This window comes from Daucus carota, chromosome 7, assembly GCF_001625215.2.
Source record: "Daucus carota subsp. sativus chromosome 7, DH1 v3.0, whole genome shotgun sequence".
Lineage (NCBI taxonomy): Eukaryota > Viridiplantae > Streptophyta > Magnoliopsida > Apiales > Apiaceae > Daucus > Daucus carota.
In genome coordinates, this window is record NC_030387.2 from 6385839 (window position 1) to 6408593 (window position 22755).

Genomic DNA, 22755 nt, shown 5'->3' on the forward strand with positions numbered 1-22755 from the left:
TTGCACGAGTTTAAGGCTAATATAACTAATAAGCAGAACATGAATCTTAATACTTGTTAAAGTTGGAAAATATTATTGATTGATTGATAATTTTGTTTAAGACAACTTATAAATGATGAATTACATAAAAATTTGGATAATGAAGGATATTATTTTTAATTGAACTAAAAAATTATAACTCGTACTTCAATACTCCAATGTTTTTGTCTACTCCATAAAACCTAACTCCTTAGTCATAATTCTCAAACAAAATTTAATTACGCATTCAAATCAAGCGGATATTCAACATACACGTGTATCTGGTATGCGCATCTTGTTTCCAATCATTTGTTGTACAAATTTGGTATACAAGTGCATCTCTCAAATCTGTTTGACTCGTACACATACACTAGATGCTAGTGCTATTCTGCTCTCTTTAGCAGCCAAATTAAGGATGTCATGAATCCACCTCATTAATTCAACCATATCTTTCATCATTTTTCTTTCTAAGTCCCTTATATCTTAAAATGGCAAATCAAATAAATCTCATAATAGAAAATCATGAAAATCACATACAGTTTCATGATTCACTCGTTTTTTTCCCATTTATTTGTCCGGGCATTTATTCATGTTAATGTACGAGAATGATGATATGATATAATAAAAAAAATGTGTTTATTTATAGTACATGTTTACGAGTATATATCAAATAAGAATATCAATAAATTATTTGACATGGAAAGAAGAAGACAAACACTTTTATGTTGTTGAGGTTGTATCTGCATTAAGAAAATGTGAGCATTGGTGATAAAAATATTTTGTAACCGATTCCCGATATTTTGGACATTATAATACTAATACATTAGTTATTTTGGACATTTTTTTCATTATGTTTTATTTTTCTGTTTTTTTGGTTGTAATGTATGTGCATATATATTTTTTTGTGCTACTTGTTTTCATTACTTACATTTAATTTTAAGTTTTTTGGTATTGTATTTTTTTTATTTAAAGTTCTGCTGCAGAACTCTAGCTAATACTAGAAATAAGATAATGGTTTTAAGGGTTCTCTCTGGAACATGACACCCCCCCCCCCACCCCACCCACAGACAGATAGAGTCTTATTCTACTACAAACCCCCTCAATCTACAAACTAAAAACCCGCTTAAAATATAACCATATTCTGAAGAAAATATCACTAATACAATCTCATCTCCACCAACCCCACCTCCATCTTCACCAACCCCACCTCCGTCACCACCTATATCTTCTGCAACACCGCCTCAGCCTCAGCCTCCACACCCCCCTCTTCTATGTCCGCTACTACCTTCACATCCGCCTCCATATCGGCCGCCCCTTTGTTTCTCTAATTGTAGCGCCTGAAAATCTGCCCATCACAGCTTCCACCTCCACCTTCCCCTCTTCCATGTCCGCTGCCCTCTTCACGTCCACCTCCATGTCCACCACCACTCTGTTTGCTCCGGTTGTAGTGCTTGAAAATCTGCCCATCGATTGCTGATTTTATCGCCATCGTCTTTGGTGTTGCTACTTGTCATTATTTAATCTTATCCATTGCAGTGCAAGATTGGATCGTGGCTAGCTTTGATCTGCTGTACTCATTCGCTTGCAAACGTGAAAAATCTCAAAACTAATATGAAACAAAACTCTGTTGCTGTTATGCATAGAAATCACTAATTTATGCAACACAAATCACTAAATTATACAGGAAATATCACTAAATTGTATTGAGAATATCACTAAATTGTTGTATTGGTTTTTAGTTTTTATTTAAGGGTTGGTTTGTATTTGATCACTAGCCTACACACACACACACACACACATATATATATATATATGCAAATAAAGTCTTATTTCAAAAAAAAAAAAACATCTCCACTGAGGTTCACTATAATCGGTGGCTAAATTTTTTAATTTTGTTATGCCAACTTACATTTTAGCTAAAAGTTTTCTATAGTTGAAGATGCTTTCAACAGGTTGGCTATAATCGTCGGCTAAATTGGACTTTGCTGAACCTGTAAAAGCATCTCCAGCCATGAAGAGCCTTAGCTAAAAATTGAGTTGACATATAGAAAATAATAAATATAGCCAACCTCTTTAAAAAAAACACACTTCAACCACACACACCCCTTGTCTATAATTATATCAACCTCTTATAAATGGCTATATTTGTCGAATTCTACAGGTCTGCAAGAAATCTGTAGAAAAATTACACATCATTTATTACCATATTAAACTGATATATCTATTTATAAAAATCTAAATATGAATAACATACTATTTTTAAATTATAACCAATCAATATAGCAAATATCATCGAAACACAATGTTTTACAGGTTAAACAAATTTTACATAATGTTTTACATGTCCGATTTAGCCAACGATTATAGTTATAGCCAATGCCATTGGAGTCTGGAGATGTTCAAACACATTGTACTCTAATGGTATTGACTATAATTAAAAAATCGTATGTTATTATTAGTTTAGATTGTTAAGATAGAATATATCTGTTCAATATGTTAATAAAATGATATGTAATCTGACATTGGTTCGACAAATATAACTATCTATAAGAAGTTGGTTAAAATTATAAACAATAAAAAAATATGGATGGAGCGTGATTTTTAAAGAAATTGGCTATATTACCACATTGTGACCATATAAGTTGACTATAATTAAAAAATCGTATGTTATTATTAGTTTAGATAGAATATATCTGTTCAATATGTTAATAAAATGATATGTAGGGTAGCACTCCATAGCATACCCTCTTATATGGAGTTACGTAGCACACCATTATAAATATATATATATATATATATATATATATATATATATATATATATATATATAATATTCTATATATTTTTTATGAAATATAATTGCAAATTTTGATTATTAAACCGAAAACGAAGTTATACAATTTTTTTATTCCAAAGATCATCTAAAATTATGCAATATCTCAACATGATTTCATAACAGAATAATAATCATCCAGAATTATTCTGTTGTAGAATCAGTTTCGAAAATATATTTTTTAATCAAATTTTAAGTGTTAAATTACTTAAAATAGATTTATTTTATAGTATTCTATATTAGAATCACGTTTTATATGTATTCTACAACAGAATTTATAATAAAATTGATGATTTATAGTGGCGCATTATGTAACTCCATATAAGGAGTCCCTCTTTGGAATGTTGGCCATGATATGTAATCTGACATAAGTTCGACAAATATAGGTTAGCTAAAATTATAAACAATGGAAAAATATGGGTGGAGGGTGATTTTAAAGAAATTGACTATACTACCCTCACTCTTTAAATAGTTTCTCATGGTTGGAGATACCCTTAGTGTTTAAATAGTTTCTCACATATTGTTTTTGTTATTTTTGTTATTATTATTTATAATAATTAACAATTAATATTAATAATAGATATAAATATATAATATATATAATATATAATATATAATATAATAATTACTATTACTATTATTTTACATGTGCGCTTCAGGGTTACAGCCGGCAAAACATATCAGCACTCCCCTTTAATTGGGAAAACCAAGACGAAAATACACTTGCTCTGTGCTTGAAAAATGCTGACCATTATAATTATCTCAATACTTCTCTCCATCTTCATCACAATACTCTTCAAATTTATTACTGCTGATGGTATTCAATTCTCTATCAGCACACACGTACACGTATATACATATATAATTATATATCTGTTCGTCAAGTTTATCACACCATTAACTTACTATGATTGTTTGATTTTGCAGGAGATTTCACTTTATTGTCAAAACGAGTCAAGCGCGACAAATTCGAGGATAAGGTTTCTAATTTATACACACATACCAGCTTAGTGTTAGTGATCAATTTTACTGATGTGTTGAATTTATTCGAAAAATTGTAATTGTTTAAATTGTGGATGCATTTGTTAGGTTTTTAGTGTGATAATTCTTTATTTTCGATTCGAAACAAGACATCTTTTGTTTTGTTTACTAAAAGCTGTTTGTGCCATAATTTTGCATTTTATAATTTTGGAAAACGACATTTTAAGTGGATATGCGGATTATGAACTCTCAACTAGGTATCTGCGTTGTGCCTTTCTAGTCGTAGGTGCTTAAGTAGATAATTTTGTTTTTACAGGTTGTTTGGATTACTGGAGCTAGCCGTGGGATAGGTATGAGATGTTTATAGTTAAGAATTTGCAAGTGAAAATTTAGAGTTGTTCTGTATAATGATTTCATCTGAAATATAATGAATTATTATTGAATAATACTCATATAGATATCAACTAGTACAGACTTACCTACCCTTTTATACGTTTACATACCCTTGGAATTCATTTGTTTAATTTTAATTATTTATATATATATATATATATTATTTTCACCTATGCTGGTATATAGGTGAAATTTTATCTAAACAACTTGCAAGTCTCGGTGCCAAGCTTATTATTTCTGCTCGAAGTGAGGCTGAATTAGAGCGAGTCAAGAAACAACTGGCCGGTATGCCCTCTTATGGATAACTTCTTGAGTCTACTACTCTACTATCATGCATATTTGATAGTCATTTCCTAAATCGATGTTGTACTTGTCTTCAAAATAGGAAAATATGCACCTCAACAGGTCATGGTATTACCTTTGGACTTGGCATCTGGGGAAGATGCTCTCAAGGAGGCCGTACAGGAAGCTGAGTCCTTTTTTGATGGTGCTGGTGTTGATTACATGATCCACAATGCAGCATATGAACGCCCGGTAAGTTGGATATAAGTTCAACAGATTATTAAAAGTGCTTTGCTTGTAACATGTCTGTCTCTAGAAGTAGAATAAAAATTGAGCTTGACAAAAGGAAAGAAAAAACTAAAGACTCATACTACTTGTGAACCTCTTAGACAATGTTATCAAAACTAGAAAGCTGAGTCAACAGATTATAAAAAGTTCTTTGCTTGTAACATGTCTGTTTCTTGAAATAGAATGAAAATTGAGCTTGACAAAAGGAAAGAAAAATACTAAAGACTTAACTACTCGTGAACCTCGTAGACAATGTTATCAAAACTAGAAAGTTTGCCGGCTTCACATGGTTTTAGTTAAGTTTTTCAATATTCTGCATCTTTAATATAATCTTCAATTCTAAAAAATGTTTAGATCATGTCGTTCATCATCTAAAACATTGTAAAACAATATTATTAGACCTCAATATTTGCTAAATTTAGGAGAACAGGTTGTTGAAACATTAAACGCAAAAGTTATGGGAGAGAGATAGTGTATGTGTGTTTAATATGAAAGATGAGTATCATGCAATTTAGATTTCAAATGTGTCTATATATATGTGTTTTGGGAGAAGCAACATCTTATGAAAGAAGCAATGGACATTGTGTAACAGGGGCATCACATGGTACCCTAAGAAGAAAGGGAGCTATAATTTAACAGTTTCAAGTGGCAAATTTTAGTAGATACCTATATCTTAGGAGGGAATAATGGGATCAATGCGGTGTATTGGCCTTCAGGCTTTATACTTAAATTAGAAGATTCTAAGTGATATATTTATTATGTTCTTATAGAACCTCAACATCATGATTACAAATCGTAATGGACATACTAAACTCTGTTTGATTCTTTTAGGCCTTTGTAAAGCATCTATTGATTTGCGGAAGGTTTAAAAACCCTTGAAATGCGCAAGCCAAATTTTGTGTTTTGTTTTATTGTGCATATATAGTCTTTAACTTTGAAACTCTGGTGATACTACAAATGGAAGAACACAACACTCATACTACATTTTATTAACAATTTCTTAAACAAAAAATGATGACTATTGAAGCTTTAAGACAAATATGCAAGATGATCAAAGTAACAAGTTATACAATACGTAGCAAGGAAATCATATTATCTTTTGATTAGTTGCCACGAATTAAGTAGCTTCTCCTACAAATGCAAAGGACATGTAATTGAAATCAAAGCTAGTTATGTTTTTCTTTTTAAGTGTTCAAATGATACTTGTATGCAACCTTTTATCTCTTTCAAAAATTTAACCTCCCAATCTGCAAATGCATATATAGAAGCAAAAGCAATGGGATATTAATCATAAAAATACCAACTATAGGTAGATGGTCATGGTGAAATCTAACATAATCTTTCAAGAATTCAACCACTTTCTTGATTGTCCCAAACACCATTATTCTTTTTCTTTGTCTATATGCTTAGAAGAGAGCATGCTATTGAATGTCTAAGATGTTTGCATATACAATTATAGCCAACACTTAGGATTTGTTGTAGTTATAACATGTTAAATAATTGCTACGTTTTAATAATGTATACACTTAGCATGCAAGCGACAAACAACCAAGAAAATGAAAACTTACTGATGCTTATATCTGGATTTTGTGACCTGGATATCTATAGGAGCTAGTTCAAAAGAAAGACATATTAAAAACCAAAATAAAATGGCATCTAAAATTTTACCTTGTCTACTTAATGTGCATAACAAACTTGTAAGGAAGTCAGACATAGTTTTTGATTATCAAAGTACAAAATATCTAGCATAATTAGCAAAAGCGATACTAAACAAATAATTTTGAGAGACTAAACACATCCAAATTTATGCTGAGGAGCCTGTTAATGCTAGCTCCAAATTGAAATTTAGAAATTGCTGATAAGACCTACATCAACATCATTCATACACCAAGTACCATGTACCTTTAACCCCACAAGATCCTTTGCCTATTTCCATATTAAATGAGTGTCCTACACAAAGAACTTGAATTGTGAGTATATGATTAAGTAACTAAAATGCACAAATTTCGAATTTCGAAGGCATGGATGAATTTGATTTTAGGATTTTTGAAGTTCAGTGAGGCAATACAACATCAAAACTGAATAAAGTACTTAAACAAAAGAGGATATTTAACAAGGAAAGCCAGAAGGTCATTACTTTAAATCCTTAACTTTCATATATTCACTTAAAAATATATTTGTAATTATATATTAGAATATATATAACATAACAAGAAAGAATATAAGGAAATTCTTAATGATACTTCAATATATCCCTTGATAATTATTCCCATGCTAGTTATTGAACTCACCATATTTACATATATGTAACTTCCATACACAACTTGTAAAGCGAAAACATATAATATAACTACAAATTATATATGTAGAAATGTAGTGAAGAATCTAACACATAATTAGCTGGGATAAAGAACAATTGCATACCTTAATGGAGCAAGGGATTCTTCAAAGCTACAAAATCTTCCGATGGTCCAAGATCCCATATCTAGGATCGTCTCAGGTTCTCCACAATCAAGATCTAATAAACAATTTTCATCTTCCAAAAGTATTATCATCAAATCATATTTCCAGTATCCCAATGGATATAGACCAGAGCAGGGCCCATAATTGAACTTTAAAACCCAAGAACTTTCAACACCATAATCAGTCATAACCCATAATTGGAATTCACCAGTAAATCTCCAATAAATCATGGCTAAATCTTCATTTACCTCTGCAATTTGCCAACAATTGAAATATGAATCTCTATTATGATCCACAGCCTTGATCATCCCTAGCTCCTCATTTTTAAGATTAAAGGACAATATATAGGCTCCTCTACTGTATGTGGTACCCCAATGGAGACACCCATTGGAATATACAGAAGTTTTCATAGGCTTTATACCAAATCCTTGGCCAAAAAAGGGAATCAATCGTCCAACAGTTGTATTGTGATTAATCGACCATGAATTTGTACTCATCTTGTACAATTCAATGTCAATATCTTGAGAATCACGATTTTTCGAAACATTGACAACCATATATTCATTAATTTCCCTTATAAAACCAAATTGAGTAAGAGGAAAATCACACTTACTACGATTCTCAAATCTTGGGAGATATCTAGTTTGTCTAGTAACAGGATTCCACAACAAATAGTTACCTTCTGAAACAAAAGCACCACTAAGAACATTAAAACATATCAAACCATTACAAGAACCAACAAGAGACAATGCACCAACATATGGAATTGTAAGAGTCAGGGGGGATGAACTAAGAATCTCTTTGTCATCATCAATTGATAGGAGACTATTACAGCCTTGAATGAATGGGATTCTAGTGATGTCAATGAACCCTAATAACAGTGATCGCGAAGTTTCGGTGGTGATGGGCCTAGGGAAACTAAGATGAGCATTTACAAAATCAGGGTTCCGGATGATGGTACAAAATGATTTACACACACATTTGCAAATTAATACACACTTTACCGACAACCTCACGAAGATTTTACTTTGTAGATCTTCTGGTAGTTCAACAAATCGACTCTGATGACTCATCTTTTAGTAGATATAATCTAAGAGATGTGACCCCGCTGGATTAATAATACCCCAATTCCATGATAGAATTTTTTGAAGATCACCTTGTGGCACCGAATTTGAGGAAGATAAATTGAACAAGTATGGTTGTCTGTATTTGGGAGTTGGGATGTAAAGTTTTAAGCCTAAATTGGGGTTATAAATTATAACTATGATATAGCGGTTTCTGAATATCTCGGCGAAGCTCTTGAATTTACTAAATATAAATAAATAAACTTCTACACAATGGTTCGGGACAAAACTCAGCCTTCATAGCTTTTCTTTCTATCTAGTATTTTCTCCTAAGAATAATATTAAACCTTATTGCAAAATTATATATCTCCTCTCATAGACAACCTCCATGGGCCGGGCCCAAAACCAAAAAAGAAATAAAGTTGATAAACAGTTATGCATATGAAAACGCCTTCATATTATAATATGTTATAAACATGTGAACAAAATAGACTGTGATTTCATTTTTTATTTCTTTTTTGGTTTTGGGCCCGGCCCGTGGAGGTTGTCTATGAGAGGAGATATATAATTTTGCAATAAGGTTTAATATTATTTTTAGGAGAAAATACTAGATAGAAAGAAAAGCTATGAAGGCTGAGTTTTGTCCCGAACCATTGTGTAAAAGTTTATTTAGTTATATTTAGTAAATTCAAGAGCTTCGCCGAGATATTCAGAAACCGCTATATCATAGTTATAATTTATAACCCCAATTTAGGCTTAAAACTTTACATCCCAACTCCTAAATACAGACAACCATACTTGTTCAATTTATCTTCCTCAAATTCGGTGCCACAAGGTGATCTTCAAAAAGTTCTATCATGGAATTGGGGTATTATTAATCCAGCGGGGTCACATCTCTTAGATTATATCTACTAAAAGATGAGTCATCAGAGTCGATTTGTTGAACTACCAGAAGATCTACAAAGTAAAATCTTCGTGAGGTTGTCGGTAAAGTGTGTATTAATTTGCAAATGTGTGTGTAAATCATTTTGTACCATCATCCGGAACCCTGATTTTGTAAATGCTCATCTTAGTTTCCCTAGGCCCATCACCACCGAAACTTCGCGATCACTGTTATTAGGGTTCATTGACATCACTAGAATCCCATTCATTCAAGGCTGTAATAGTCTCCTATCAATTGATGATGACAAAGAGATTCTTAGTTCATGCCCCCTGACTCCGACAATTCCATATGTTGGTGCATTGTCTCTTGTTGGTTCTTGTAATGGTTTGATATGTTTTAATGTTCGTAGTGGTGCTTTTGTTTCAGAAGGTAACTATTTGTTTTGGAATCCTGTTACTAGATAAACTAGATATCTCCCAAGATTTGAGAATCGTAGTAAGTGTGATTTTCCTCTTATTCAATTTGGTTTTATAAGGGAAACTAATGAATATATGGTTGTCAATGTTTCGAAAAATCGTGATTCTCAAGATATTGACATTGAATTGTACAAGATGAGTACAAATTCATGGTCGATTAATCACAATACAACTGTTGGACGATTGATTCCCTTTTTTGGCCAAGGATTTGGTATAAAGCCTATGAAAACTTCTGTATATTCCAATGGGTGTCTCCATTGGGGTACTACATACAGTAGAGGAGCCTATATATTGTCCTTTAATCTTAAAAATGAGGAGCTCTAATGTGATGCACGCCACGCGATACAAATTTCTGTAATGTGCAAATGAGCAATGTTTCTTTCTTTCTAGGACTTCTGTGATGCGCATAAATGCATAAAGTTTCGCTGTACTTGCAGTTAGGTTACTAGAAATTTTTGAGTAATTATTATGAGGTAAAAGTTGTCCTCTTCAGAATTGGTAAATTCCTATTGAATTATAGGATCTTTGGGTATCCACTTGCAAAGTTTAGCATATGTTGTTTAATCAACTTTGTGCAAATATGACACTTTGCAACATTTTCTTTTGCTGCAGAAATCATCTGCAGTGGATGTATCAGAAGAAAGTCTCAAGGTATAATATGCCAGAAGTACAGATCACCACAAAATAGGTCTTTTGTAGATTTGTGTTGACACGAAATTTCATTACTATTTCAAGTTAGTTATGACTTTATATATTCATCAATTTAAGATTGAGACTGGTAGAGATGAATTCATTATTACAACTGAATAGCGTATCTGCAGTTAAGGCATACATTATCAATTTATTATTGTTTCTACCTTCACAGAATTGTCGTGATGGTCAGACTAAACTTACAACTTGGTTTAACACTAGGGTACCCATTTGGCTGACTTATCAGATTGGATCATCATTTCCCTAACATTTTGATTGGTATATATATTTTGAAGCAATTTGTTCATAAATATTTAGTAACAGACTCATTTCCCCGGGGTCATTAGCCACATGTTCTGTTAAAACTTATATTGAACTATAATCACATGATACAGATAGTGCTTTACACATAATCTTACTTCTTTATCTTGTGAGTACCCAGCTCCCATAAACGTCCTAATATTACCCTTCTATGATGCAAGTAGGCAGCTTTTGAAGTTAATGTTTTAGGGCCGATTTGTCTTACACGGCTGCTGGTTCCCTTCATGCTGGACCGTGGGAGGGGACACTTTGTTGTGGTATGTGGCAAAAAAACTTTCCATTAATATCAAAAGTACCACAATTTTGCTCGTACTCTACTATATGTTATATAAATTCATACTTTTCATCAACAGATAAATGGTTGCTGCTGAATATCAGGGTTCTTCCCATTTTTCTTCGCATTATATTAATTTTTTTTTATGTATGCATTTACTGGTTGTTTTGCACCAATAAGATTTTATATTTTGTTTGTTTGATATGCAGATGAGCAGTGCTGCTGGCAAGACTCCTGCACCTGGTCAAGCAGTATACTCTGCTACCAAGTATGCTCTAAATGGATACTTCCATACCTTGCGCTCAGAGGTATACCTGTAAATGTATATGGACGTTAATATATAGGATTTACATTGCTTTTGGAAGCAAGGAACATAGGATAAATGTTAGATGTCCCTAATTAGCCTAACCTGATTCCATAATATCCCTTTCAGGAACAACAGTGCTGTTTGGAATGAGCTTGACAGTTAGAGTAGTCATCTTATTACCAGGAAATCATGTAGTTTACACCATCTTCAAAGAAACATATTGACTCCTTTAAACAGAAACATGTAATATGTAGAAGTCACTACATTGAAATACATAAAGATGATAGTTATTTCTCCTAGTAATATTAATGTCGCTCAAGCATATTTGAACTTGGTATCTTGTTGTGCGTAAGTAGATATCCCTATAGTCTTCGATGGGAACCACGTAGGTTGCCCTTCCCCTCTAATAAGTTTGACTCCCATTCAATACATATTACCTCTACCTAACTACGTCATTTTCTTGTAACAGAATCTATGCAATAGAAGTCTAGGTTTGATTCGACTCTGCCTCTTTGCCAACCATTGATATCATTTAAGCATTACTATGTAAATATATATATATATATATATATATATATATATATATATATATATATATATATATATTTGTCGGGTTAAATATCGAGGTGCTCACTGAAGTGAATAATGTTTCATTTAACTCATCAAATTCCATTCGGGCTCTCTAAAATAACTCAACTCTATGTATATATCATTCTGTTATCTTAGATTTTATGATGTAACAGAAGGTCTGACGTGGCAATTAAAGTGATAAATAGAATGATTACATGGCTTAACCTGCTCATTGTGCCATTTATTACCTATTTATGCCTTCAAGTCTGTAACAAAAATGCTATTAGAGATCTCAATTATGACTATTATATGTTCTCTTTACTCTTGAATATATTTTGTATTCTTTTCGGCTTCGTCAACTCTTTTAGCCAATATTACATATCCATCCATATGCAATTTTCTGAATTTTTTTTTTTTTTTTGTATTGAGATATGTAGATGTTGTCACCAAGTGTTTGAGTTAGACACAAATGTGGTATAAAGAAGTCTTAGACAAATATTGTCATTAAAATGAATGACCGGAGAGTAGCAACCCAACTTTTACAATAGCAAACTTCTTAGAAGCTATGAATGACAGTCATGCTATGGAATTCAAATATGAACATTCTTCTCTCAACTTATAATTAGCTGTCCAAGTAGTAGTAATAAAAACATAGTTTATGTGTCTCTGGTGATCACAAATCATAAAATAAAAATTATAAAAGAAGGTAACTTTATAGTCTAAGTCTTGTCACTGAATCAGCTTCACCTCGTTAACATAGTTATATCAAAAATTTAATTTGCAACCCAAAATAACTTGGAAAGACAACACACTGATACGTAATATTAATCTAGTAGTACAAACCTAAAAGCATCTTAATATTATGAAAAATACAATGACAAACTAGACTTATAAAAATAAAACAAACTCTTATATCAAACTTCATATCAAATTTCATACTATTAAACATCGGAAAATATATTTGTTTTGTTTAATAGTGCTCTCAACCTCCAAACAAACTTTCTTTCAGGCATGCCATTAGAAATTTCCAAATAAATTACAGCAAAATAATAGGCACTTACTCTAGCAAAATTTAACAAATGGTCTGGGATGTGCAAAATTCAATCAGAAATTCTAAGTCATACATAATTATTTAAATTCAATCAAATGGTCCAAGCCGTACATAATTATTGATTCTTCTGCAAGATTAAATGAAAGATTGTAAAAATATAATTACATAATCATTTAATCTTCTGGAAGAATAAATGCTTAATGAAGCATCAAATATTTTGCTACAAGGGGTTTCATTTGGTAACTTATTGACTCAGGTGGTTTCAGGAGTTGTTACCAAAACTGCACTTTTCGCTGTACCCTTTCTGATCGGTAATTTAGGCCTTCTAGCATTCTGATCTCCACATTGTTTTTTTTACCTTCATGTACACTCGGAGCATTTTCACCTTCACTTTGAGCATTTCTAGTTTCTTCATCAATCAGCTTTAATGGGCATTTCATTTTTTTGTGACCAGACTTTCTATATATGCTACAATGCATAATCCTCCTATGACTAAATCTTTGAACTTGAGTTGTATCAGTTTGACCTACCCTTGTTTGTCTGCTAGTTCCACCCTCCCATCCCTCCTTTCTTCTCAACCTCTTGGGCTTGCCTTGGAGTTTTTTAGGAATTACAGGCGGCTACAACTTTTCAGTCGGTTGAACCTCCCAATAATCTTCCCCGTCTAAGGCCTCAAGAGAATAGCTATATGTTGCAAGATATGCATCCCTCTTGTAGTAGTTAAAGAATAATCAACTGGTTGTTCCCTTTTGTCATGAATTGCAGCTTTAGCGTGCAAATAAGGAATACCAATTAAATCAAAGCTGTTACAGTTACATGATTTTTTAAATAGATCAATTGTGACAGCTCGTGCTTTGCTTAACCTGTATCCAAAACCCTAAATTAATACTAAAATTAAATGTGAAAAGTCGAATCAACAATGAGTTGAACTTGTTACCGAATATTTGCTTTGTCCCAAGTAGGGGTGTTAACGAAACGAATTCGAAACGAATACTATAGTTTTTGTATTTGTATTCGGTTTAAATATACATATTCGGATTTGTATTCGTTTATTATCCGAATAGTTATTTGTATTCGTATTCGTATTCGGTTAAGTTCACGAACTATTCATATTCGTTTAAGGCACTCATTTAAAAGAAAATAAAAAAAATAACTAAACTGCTGACACGTGACAAAAGTTATAAACTCCCATATTTCACCAATTCAAGCAAACTATAAAAAGTACTAATAATACAGACTACAGTCATCCAACTCAAATAATATAAAATTCAAATTACTGATTGAACAAATCTGGATAAACCAGAAGGTGTGACATTTTGTTTCTGATTTGTCGGTCTGTGGCTATAACTAGAAGAGCTCCCCTTACCAGTACATAATCTTATTAAATAAAAATATAATATTTTTCTATATAATATAAAATAATATATATATATATATATAATTTAATTTCCGAATAATTAAACGAATAGCGAATACGAATATTTATCTATTCGAATTTGTATTCGTTAACAAACCGAATATTTTTTAAGATTTGAATTCGTATTTGTATTTGTTAACAAACGAATACGAATAATGTTAAACGAATTCGAATACCGAATATTTCATTAAATACTCGTTTCGTTAACAGCCCTAGTCCCAAGCTGCTCTCCTTTCTCCTGACAGAGTAACATTTTTATCCAATCTCTTTTTAATCCTTGGACACACTTGATTTTGGCTACTCAACATTTCATCTTGTTTGTCTCTTATTCTATTCATCAACTTAAAATGAATCTCTTGTAACATGTTTGGTAATGGCAAATACCTGCGTATTCAAACAAGCAAAAACTCTGATTATAAATAATTTGTTTTAGCATTTTAATGAAATTTAAGAATTATGTACCTTTCATTTATAATCCATGTGTTGAAGCATTCAGACAAATTATTTTCAACATTGTCAGCAATTGAATGAGTTGGAAATGAATGCCTTTGACCACATTTTAGGATGTATCTTTTTCAAAGCTTCATAAGCAGGTTTGAGATAGTTTGTATCTGCTTCATAGCATTTTGGTGTGCTACAGGGTGTGTAGCAGTAGCAGCCATCCAAAATGCATTCTTTAGAAGTTGGGAAGGGTTTCCAAAAAAAATAAAAAAGACAAACATAAGTAATTATATATTATTTTATAGTTAATCAATAATTGGAGTTACTTTTCTAAAGTTACTATATATATGCTTGGTACAAAATCTTTGTTTAGCATGGGGTAGTTTTTCTTTCATTGCATTTTCTAGATCCTTATGTTCATCACTGATGATGGTTAGACCTGTGCCATCTCTAAGATACAGTCCTCTTCTAAAAACTCAATGAACCATCTCCATGAATCTGTGTGTTCGGACTCTACAACCGCATATCTTTCCGTCTCTTCTGACGGCAGATAACAATTGACCACCAACTAGTGTTTTTAAGAAGCACCCATCTATACCCTTGACAGGTTTGCATCCATTTTTCCACCTCTCTTTTAAAGCAGCATAACATATATAAATCCTTTGGAACCTATTGACATCATTCTCATTTTGTCTTGTACCATTTATAATGACCTTATTTTGTGGATTACATCATAAAATTTGATGTCCAAAATCTCTCAATCTTGAATAATGCTCCACCAAAGATACGTGCACACCCTCTAATGCAGCTTTGCTCAATCTCATAATCTTAATTCTGGGGACTTCAATTCTAATTCAGTTCGCATTACTTATATTATTTGTTTGACTCTCCACTAGGGATTTTTTTGTATCCTCTCACCATAAATATTATTGAGGTATCTCACAGTTGCTAGTCTGCTGTTATACGGTTTTGTACAAAGATGATTATCAAATAAGGTCTTTATTTCAACAATGTCACTATCTGTTCTTATGCTCGCCCATATCTTAAAAGGGCATCCCTTATCACACTTTACTTGGCATCTTTCTCCACCAGTTGTTGCAAGTACAAAGCCCTCCTCTCCTAATCCCGTACTCCCTAACAATAGTCCTGAATTCTGTCATGGATACAAAAGACATCCCAGCTTTCCACCTGATCATTTCGTTCTTTTTAAAGTTACTAACACTTACAACCCCCCTTCTCTTCTTATTAATGGCAGGAGGCCCAACATTGCCAAATTTAAAGTTTTCATCTTCACTGGAGGATCCAATAGACCTAAACTCATTGGAGTCATATTCTGGCTCATCACTCGTGTTGTCGACCATTGCATTATTCATCTCATGCTTAAATAATTTCTTGTTCTGTTTGTTGAATAATAGCTCTTCATCACTTTCCACATCTAAATTTTCATCAACCACATCAAAATCACTATCACTTTCATCAGTTTCACCATCATCTACATCATCAGGGTCATCAAATCTTTATCACTTCTCAAATTATTTTCATCATCACTTTTATCCTCAAGTTCAGGGGAAGAATGATCAGCATATAATTCGATCCTACCATAAGGACCACACACCTCAATCATATCCCTGATTGTCTGTCATATTAAACAAGTCTCATTTAATTTTGAAAACTATGCCCATCATTTTTTAAATACATCAAACAATTAGAATTGTATTTATACAATTTAGCCCAATTTTCCAAATCTCGAAATGAAAGCAAATCAGTATCTATGTCATTAAGTACTTCAATATTTCCACCAATATAATAACATTCAGGATAGTCGAGAAACTTGCCATGATGGTGAAGTTCGATGTTCACTGTAGAAATATCACTCACGTTTGTAGTCAATCTCTCGTCAATATGATTGCATACAATTAGGGTTTTGGCCCCATTTCTAAAAAACCTGCAGTTATCTCTAAGTTTGCTTGTATGTTTTTCATTTTTTTTTCTTTTTTAATTGTCTTTTTCTTTCATATGTTTACCTATCTAAAGCCATGTAGGATACACGGTGGCATGTCTAATCACCAGTTTTAACTTTATATTTTTTAATCTAACAGAGTAATCTCAATGTTAACAGCTTTTGTTAAATCATAAGAAGTGAGATAATAAGATGATATATAAAGGGAGTTGAGTGATTACAGTGAGCCCTCGTAGAAATCAGCAAGTTAAATGAGACATTTTAGTCACTTTAATGAGTACGTCGATATTTAACCCTATTTTTGTATGTGTCTGTGTCTGCATCTGCATCTCTGTCTATGTCTTTGTCTCTGGCAGATTCTGTGTGTGCCTGTATTCATATCCATGTCTTCGTTCATGGAACAACATTACAAAGATGAATACCAGCTAGTATATTCACTATAGTTAGTTCCGAAATATATTCGTACATTATAAAGTGTAAACAAACTTTTGGAAAATCAGTTTAATTTTCATGATTAAGCCACATGGATCAATGATATACTAATACAATAGTAATTATTTGGAGTCAAACTATCACCGATTTGTCATAAAAATTATCTTTTGCATTTACAATTTGCAACTTTTGTGAGTGAAGTAAGGGAAAAACTCAAAATGCTCTGGCAGTATGGTTAAAATTTTAAATTCTTGGCAGTTCAGGTTCTTATCTTCGTCGAATCATATCATAAGACGCACAAAAGTTTTGGCCTACGTTTATCTCTTAACCCTTAGTTATAATATATGTTAGAAGGTATGCAATCACTTTTTAGGTAAACTCAATGTATGAGTTTATTAGCTTTAATTTATCGTTAGCCATATAATCATAATATATAATCATAATATCATTGCAATATGACATAAATAATCCTTTTTGGAAGTTTGAAGTACCCAGAAACCTTATGTAAAGGCATATTGTAGCTTTTAGGTTTATAAATGGTGGTTTATTTCATCGAAAACCTTTTCCCAATAGTTCTAACTAAATAATAATACTTGTGATATACAAATTTCTGCAATGAGGTTTCCCCTACTTTGTTAGGAAAATTGCTGACCTTTAGAATTATGACAGGAACTAGTCCGTGATATTAAATAAATTAATATAATTATTTTTAGTATTCAGAGATGACCAAGTTTCTTTATATATTGATTTTTAAATGGCACAAAGATCATTAAAGCATATAATATCTTGCCCTGCAGTTTTGTCGTAAAGGGATTAATGTTACAATAGTTTGTCCTGGGCCAATTAAAACTTCAAGTGCTTCTGCAACAAGCAACTCACAAGAAAAGGAACTTGCAGAGGTACATCCTGTTAACTCTTGATATAGTAAGAAGTTAACACTAAACTCATGTTTTGCTTAATTGAAGCTTACTAAAGAACTTTTGATCCTAGAGTCATCCTAGCCTCTTAACTTTCCTGATTTTCTAATGATATAAATAGGCTATTAATGGAAATTGTAAAGTATGCTAATGTTCCAAGTTCCTCTTTCCCCATTCTATGCATTGGCTGAATCTTATTTCTGTATATTATCGGGCTCGATGCCTTGTAAATTTGGATAGCCATCAACTACTGGATCTATATTTGGCTAATTTCTTTTGTCAATGATTTGGTCTGATAATTTACCCATTTATCATTGTAGTCCTTTGAGTTAGTTTAACCCAGATCTTCCTACCAGGTCTTGGGAATTAGAAGATAAAGCCCTTATTCTAGTTCTATTTATCTTATGGTATGCTGAAAGACTTTGATACTAGAAGTGATTCCCCATTAGCAGACTTTTGGGTGAAGTGGCTGAGATCTATTTGGCAAGGTTTTAACTTTTTTAATGAAAAAAAAATTGTGAAGTGGAACCGCAGATCACACTGCATGCTCGCTCGCGATATTCCTGTCCCTGGCCCTAAAGAAAAGGCCACAACAATCAAGCAGATGAGGATTGGAGGGCGAGTACTTTTCATTTTATGATCAACAGAGAGAAGGGCTACTCCTAATCATTATTCAATTGCTATCTGTTCATGCTCCAGAATAAGGCTGTCTGAAAGAACTTTGGGTACATTTTATAGCCTTCAGAGTAGGGGATTTGGGTGAAGCATAAATAGGGTTTCCGTTAGGGCTGTGCATTCGGTAAAAACCGAACCGAACCGAACCGAATTTCGGTTAACCGAAACCGAAATAATGGAAAAACTGCTGCCGAAAACCGAACCGAATTATGTTCGGTTTTGGAACCGAACCGAATTGTTGATTTCGGTTAAAACCGAAAACCGAAAAACAAAACCGAAATCTAAAATACAAAATCAATACAATTGCTTACAAATTGCAAATCAATTAAATTACAAAACTGAAAACTGAAAACTATAACCTTTAAACTAACAATTAAAATCAATAAAATTGCAAATCTTTAACCAAAAACACGAAACACCAGCTACAAGATCCAAGCGACGAAAATATTACAAGATTCAAGCAACGAAAAATCAAAATACCTTGACTTGATTCAAGCTCCGAGCGTCGTTTGTGGCCTTGTTGGGTATTAGGGTCTGCGTCGCCTTTCAGATTTGGACTCAAAATCTTAGTTAGATTGCCTTCTAAATTAGGAACTAGGGTTTATGCAGTGAGTCACTAGATCGGCTATTCGGTTTGGCGAGAATCTCTTCTGCGGCTGCTGGGTGTGTGTTTTGTTTCAGGTAAGTTAGGGTAGAATGGACTTAAGTCAAGTGAATAACCGAATGAATATATCAATTGTTAAGTAATGTATATGTATATTCGGTTTTTTATTCGGTTTTTCGGTTAACCGCGGTTAAAAACCGAATTACCGAAAAACCGAATTTCAGAAAAACTCCTACCGAAAACCGAACCGAATTATGAAATATGGTTAACCGAACCGAATTTTTTTCGGTTTTTCGGTTCGGTTTTCGGTTAACCGAACCGTTTGCACACCCCTAGTTTCCGTCACACACATTTTCCTTGTCCTCAACTCCTGAAGACTCATTACATCTACCAGATCCTGGAACCTGGAACAGAGAGTTATTACGATTATCATTTACAACGTGTATGGTTGTCTGTGTCAGATAAAGTTCCTTCCCCTCTAAGCATGTTTATAGGTTGCTAATGGACTGCACCTGTGATTCCACTCAGCAGTATCTAGAACACCCCTTAAATTATTAAACAGTGAAGATTGTTCTGAGAGCTATGCCCATGTGGTCTCTGATGTGGCAGTCTTATTTCATAGGTTCCACGGCCCTCCACTGACCTTTGATATTCCTTAAATTGTTGATTTTGGAAATGGACTAAATAAATTCCGGGTTACCAATAAATTCCTTATGCAAGGGAGGACTACTAGCATTATTATATCCTCCATATAATTAGTGTAAGGGAAGGGTCCTACAATGCTTAAAAAAGAAATACACACTTTTTCAATTTAATATAAATAAAAATAAAAATACAACTAAATTGACAACATTTTATAATTTTTTCCTAATATCCTTATTATATGAATTTATGTAGATAAAAATGAAGTAATAAATTAAAAATAAAATAAAATAGAATGTACGGACACCTGATATCATATAGTATTGAAAGAACACGAGTTAATTTTAATAAGAAAAACGAAAAACAGAATATAACATAAAATGTAAAGTATAACATATTAGAAATAAACTTTGCTTTGTGGGGGATATAAGCTGGATTATGATAGATCACTTGGTTGAAGTTTCGTTCATTATTACTGTGTCATATGGTGTAGAGCTAATTTTCTGAGTCAGTGACTGCGAAGGTCGATAGGGATATTTTTCTATGTGTGTGTGTGTATAAACATCTTTTTTTTTACTGCTATATATTGGCAGTTACTGCATGATACTAGATTTGCATTTGTCTTATGTTGAATCTTTTTCACGACTTGATAGATGATATAATATGATTGGTTTAACTCAATTTCTTGGTTCTTGATTGTGGCCTTGAACTAATTAAGAATGTTGTACAGAATTTATTAAATGAAATTTTAATGAATACTCTCATCCATAGGTATCTATATATATCCATAGCTATCTACATATATTACATATCATCATCATCATCGATTTGATATTATTATTATTATTATTAATTATTTTTTTTTTCTTGGGGAGGAGTGGGGGAGGCTTAGTTACGGATGATTCAGAATTTCCCTTCATGTTTAATGGTGTTGTGCTATATGCTGAAATTTTGAAAAATAAACTTGAGACGTTCAAGAGCAGTAAGGAAATTTTAAACTTTCTGTATCCCAGTAAGGAAATTTTAAACTTTCTGTATCCTTATTCATTGTTGTTCAAACACTATTTGATTAATCAGTCATGTTTTAGACGATACAGCACAGTGACAGGAGTTATTCGTTATTATCTTTTAATGAGACTTTTTCATATATTTTTCAGAAACGTGTTTCATCACAGAGGTGTGCTGAACTTACAATTATTGCCGCAAGCCATGGTCTAAAGGAAGTCTGGATATCATATCAGGTCAATAATTGATTTTCTGTAATGCGATGGTTCTCTCACCAATTAAGTTCTATTGCTAAGCTAAGAATTTATGATTCTTTCTGTTTTGGTGAACTTAAGTCAGTCTTTCCAAAGTCTTCTGGTCCGAACCATATCAAATACCAAAGTACTGACATATAATTTCACTGAGTGTTTTTAAGATTATTACTGTAGTTAATATTTGCTTATTTTTTTTATGCAGCCTGTGCTTGCAGTAATGTACTTGCTTCAGTATATGCCATCTATTGGCTTTTGGCTCATGGATAAGGTAATCTTTAATATCACCTCATGTCAAGGTTTGTAGTTAGGGCTGTAAACAACTAACTTGGATTTTGGATTTAAACGTAACATGATTTTGTGTAAATTTCATTACTCAAACATGTATATAAGATTCCATGTTGGCTTCTACACAAGATTCCTTTAATATTTGATTATTAAGATGTAGATGAGATTCGATATGTTAAGCTTAATTGTTGTTAAATTTTGTGAGTCTAACAAATCATATTTTTATGAATAAATGAAGTTTTATGATAGTGTTCTTTATTGTTCTTTGTGTAAGGGTGTTATTTATGGAGCAATGGCCTGTACATATATTATTAAATAATCAAACCATAATAACTATCTGGCAAATTTAAAGTCAATCACCCATTCTTTATCATCTACTTGTAAAATTACCTTATATAGGCTGAGACCTTGATTGACTAAGCTGGGTCTTTAAGCAGAGATCAAGGGAAAAGTATTCTAATTTTCATTAATTTTCTGAAGAAACTTGATATTACTTCCGAGACACTGAAGAAATCCTACTCGTGACAGCTAGAGTTTGTCTGCCTTGTCAAAATTTACCTTTAAGTTGTTGATGCTGGTCTTGTTATTAATTTCTTTCTTTTCATTGATTTTGGGTTACTTTCGATGGCTACAGATTGGGGCACGGCGTGTAGAGGCAGCAACACAGAAGGGGAACACATACTCACTCAGTTTGCTCTTCGGTAATAAGAGAGCATAAAATCATCTTCTGTCATGTGTAGCTCATCTTTGTCATTTACCTTTTGGTTTTCTGGCAAATCTCTACCCCAGGCCCGTGACTAAAAACTTCTGGTTATAATAACCTTTTAATTTTGATTTGGAAATGGGGCACACTCCAAAATAACAGGCAGTTTACCCCAAATTCAGTTTGCTTGGCATGTCATATTTATAGGAATGTAACATGGTAGGTTAGGTAAATTAATAATTCTTCGGACCAAACCTCATATTTCCAGATATATTTCAGACAGTTTTCATGATGTATTCCGAACAGAATGGGTTGCCAATAAACCAGTCAAAAGTAGAATATTACCATTTTAAAGAGCTTGCACAGTAACTAATTTCAACATGGAGGTTGGAAAATTAATACTTAGTTGAAGATGATGCAGAAATTAGCTTCTAAACTAGAACTATTAAGGATAGATATGCAGATTGCCGATTGCAGCTGGCAGCTCATTATTTATGACTTTCCATAAAACAACCTATCCAAACTA

The 22755-nt window shown here is 32.6% G+C and overlaps 1 protein-coding gene across 3 annotated transcripts; it reads left to right on the forward strand.

Moving 5' to 3' along the window:
- The first annotated feature begins 3511 nt into the window (after window positions 1–3511).
- Window positions 3512–22521, forward strand: LOC108194493 (uncharacterized). 3 transcript variants are annotated; one of them, XM_017361451.2, is made up of 12 exons: window positions 3512–3668; window positions 3779–3831; window positions 4149–4182; window positions 4412–4510; window positions 4611–4759; window positions 10294–10332; window positions 10857–10949; window positions 11176–11274; window positions 17942–18043; window positions 21140–21223; window positions 21444–21509; window positions 22161–22521. In XM_017361451.2, exons 1-12 carry the CDS (start codon window positions 3593–3595, stop codon window positions 22242–22244), a joined length of 978 nt encoding a protein of 325 aa, XP_017216940.1. In that variant the 5' UTR covers window positions 3512–3592; the 3' UTR covers window positions 22245–22521. The 3 variants fall into 3 exon arrangements, with proteins under 3 accessions (XP_017216940.1, XP_017216942.1, XP_017216941.1); XM_017361453.2 differs by lacking the exon at window positions 17942–18043; XM_017361452.2 differs by lacking the exon at window positions 10294–10332 and having other exon boundaries at window positions 22161–22368.
- The last annotated feature ends 234 nt before the right edge of the window (window positions 22522–22755 follow it).

Excerpts from the sequence above, each read along its gene's own strand:
- LOC108194493 (XM_017361451.2), top strand. The coding sequence starts at position 3,593 with ATGCTGACCATTATAATTATCTCAATACTTCTCTCCATCTTCATCACA. Across the intron at positions 18,044-21,139 it reads AAGAAAAGGAACTTGCAGAG|AAACGTGTTTCATCACAGAG; the intron begins GTACATCCTGTT and ends TATATTTTTCAG. Across the intron at positions 21,224-21,443 it reads AAGTCTGGATATCATATCAG|CCTGTGCTTGCAGTAATGTA; the intron begins GTCAATAATTGA and ends TTTTTTATGCAG.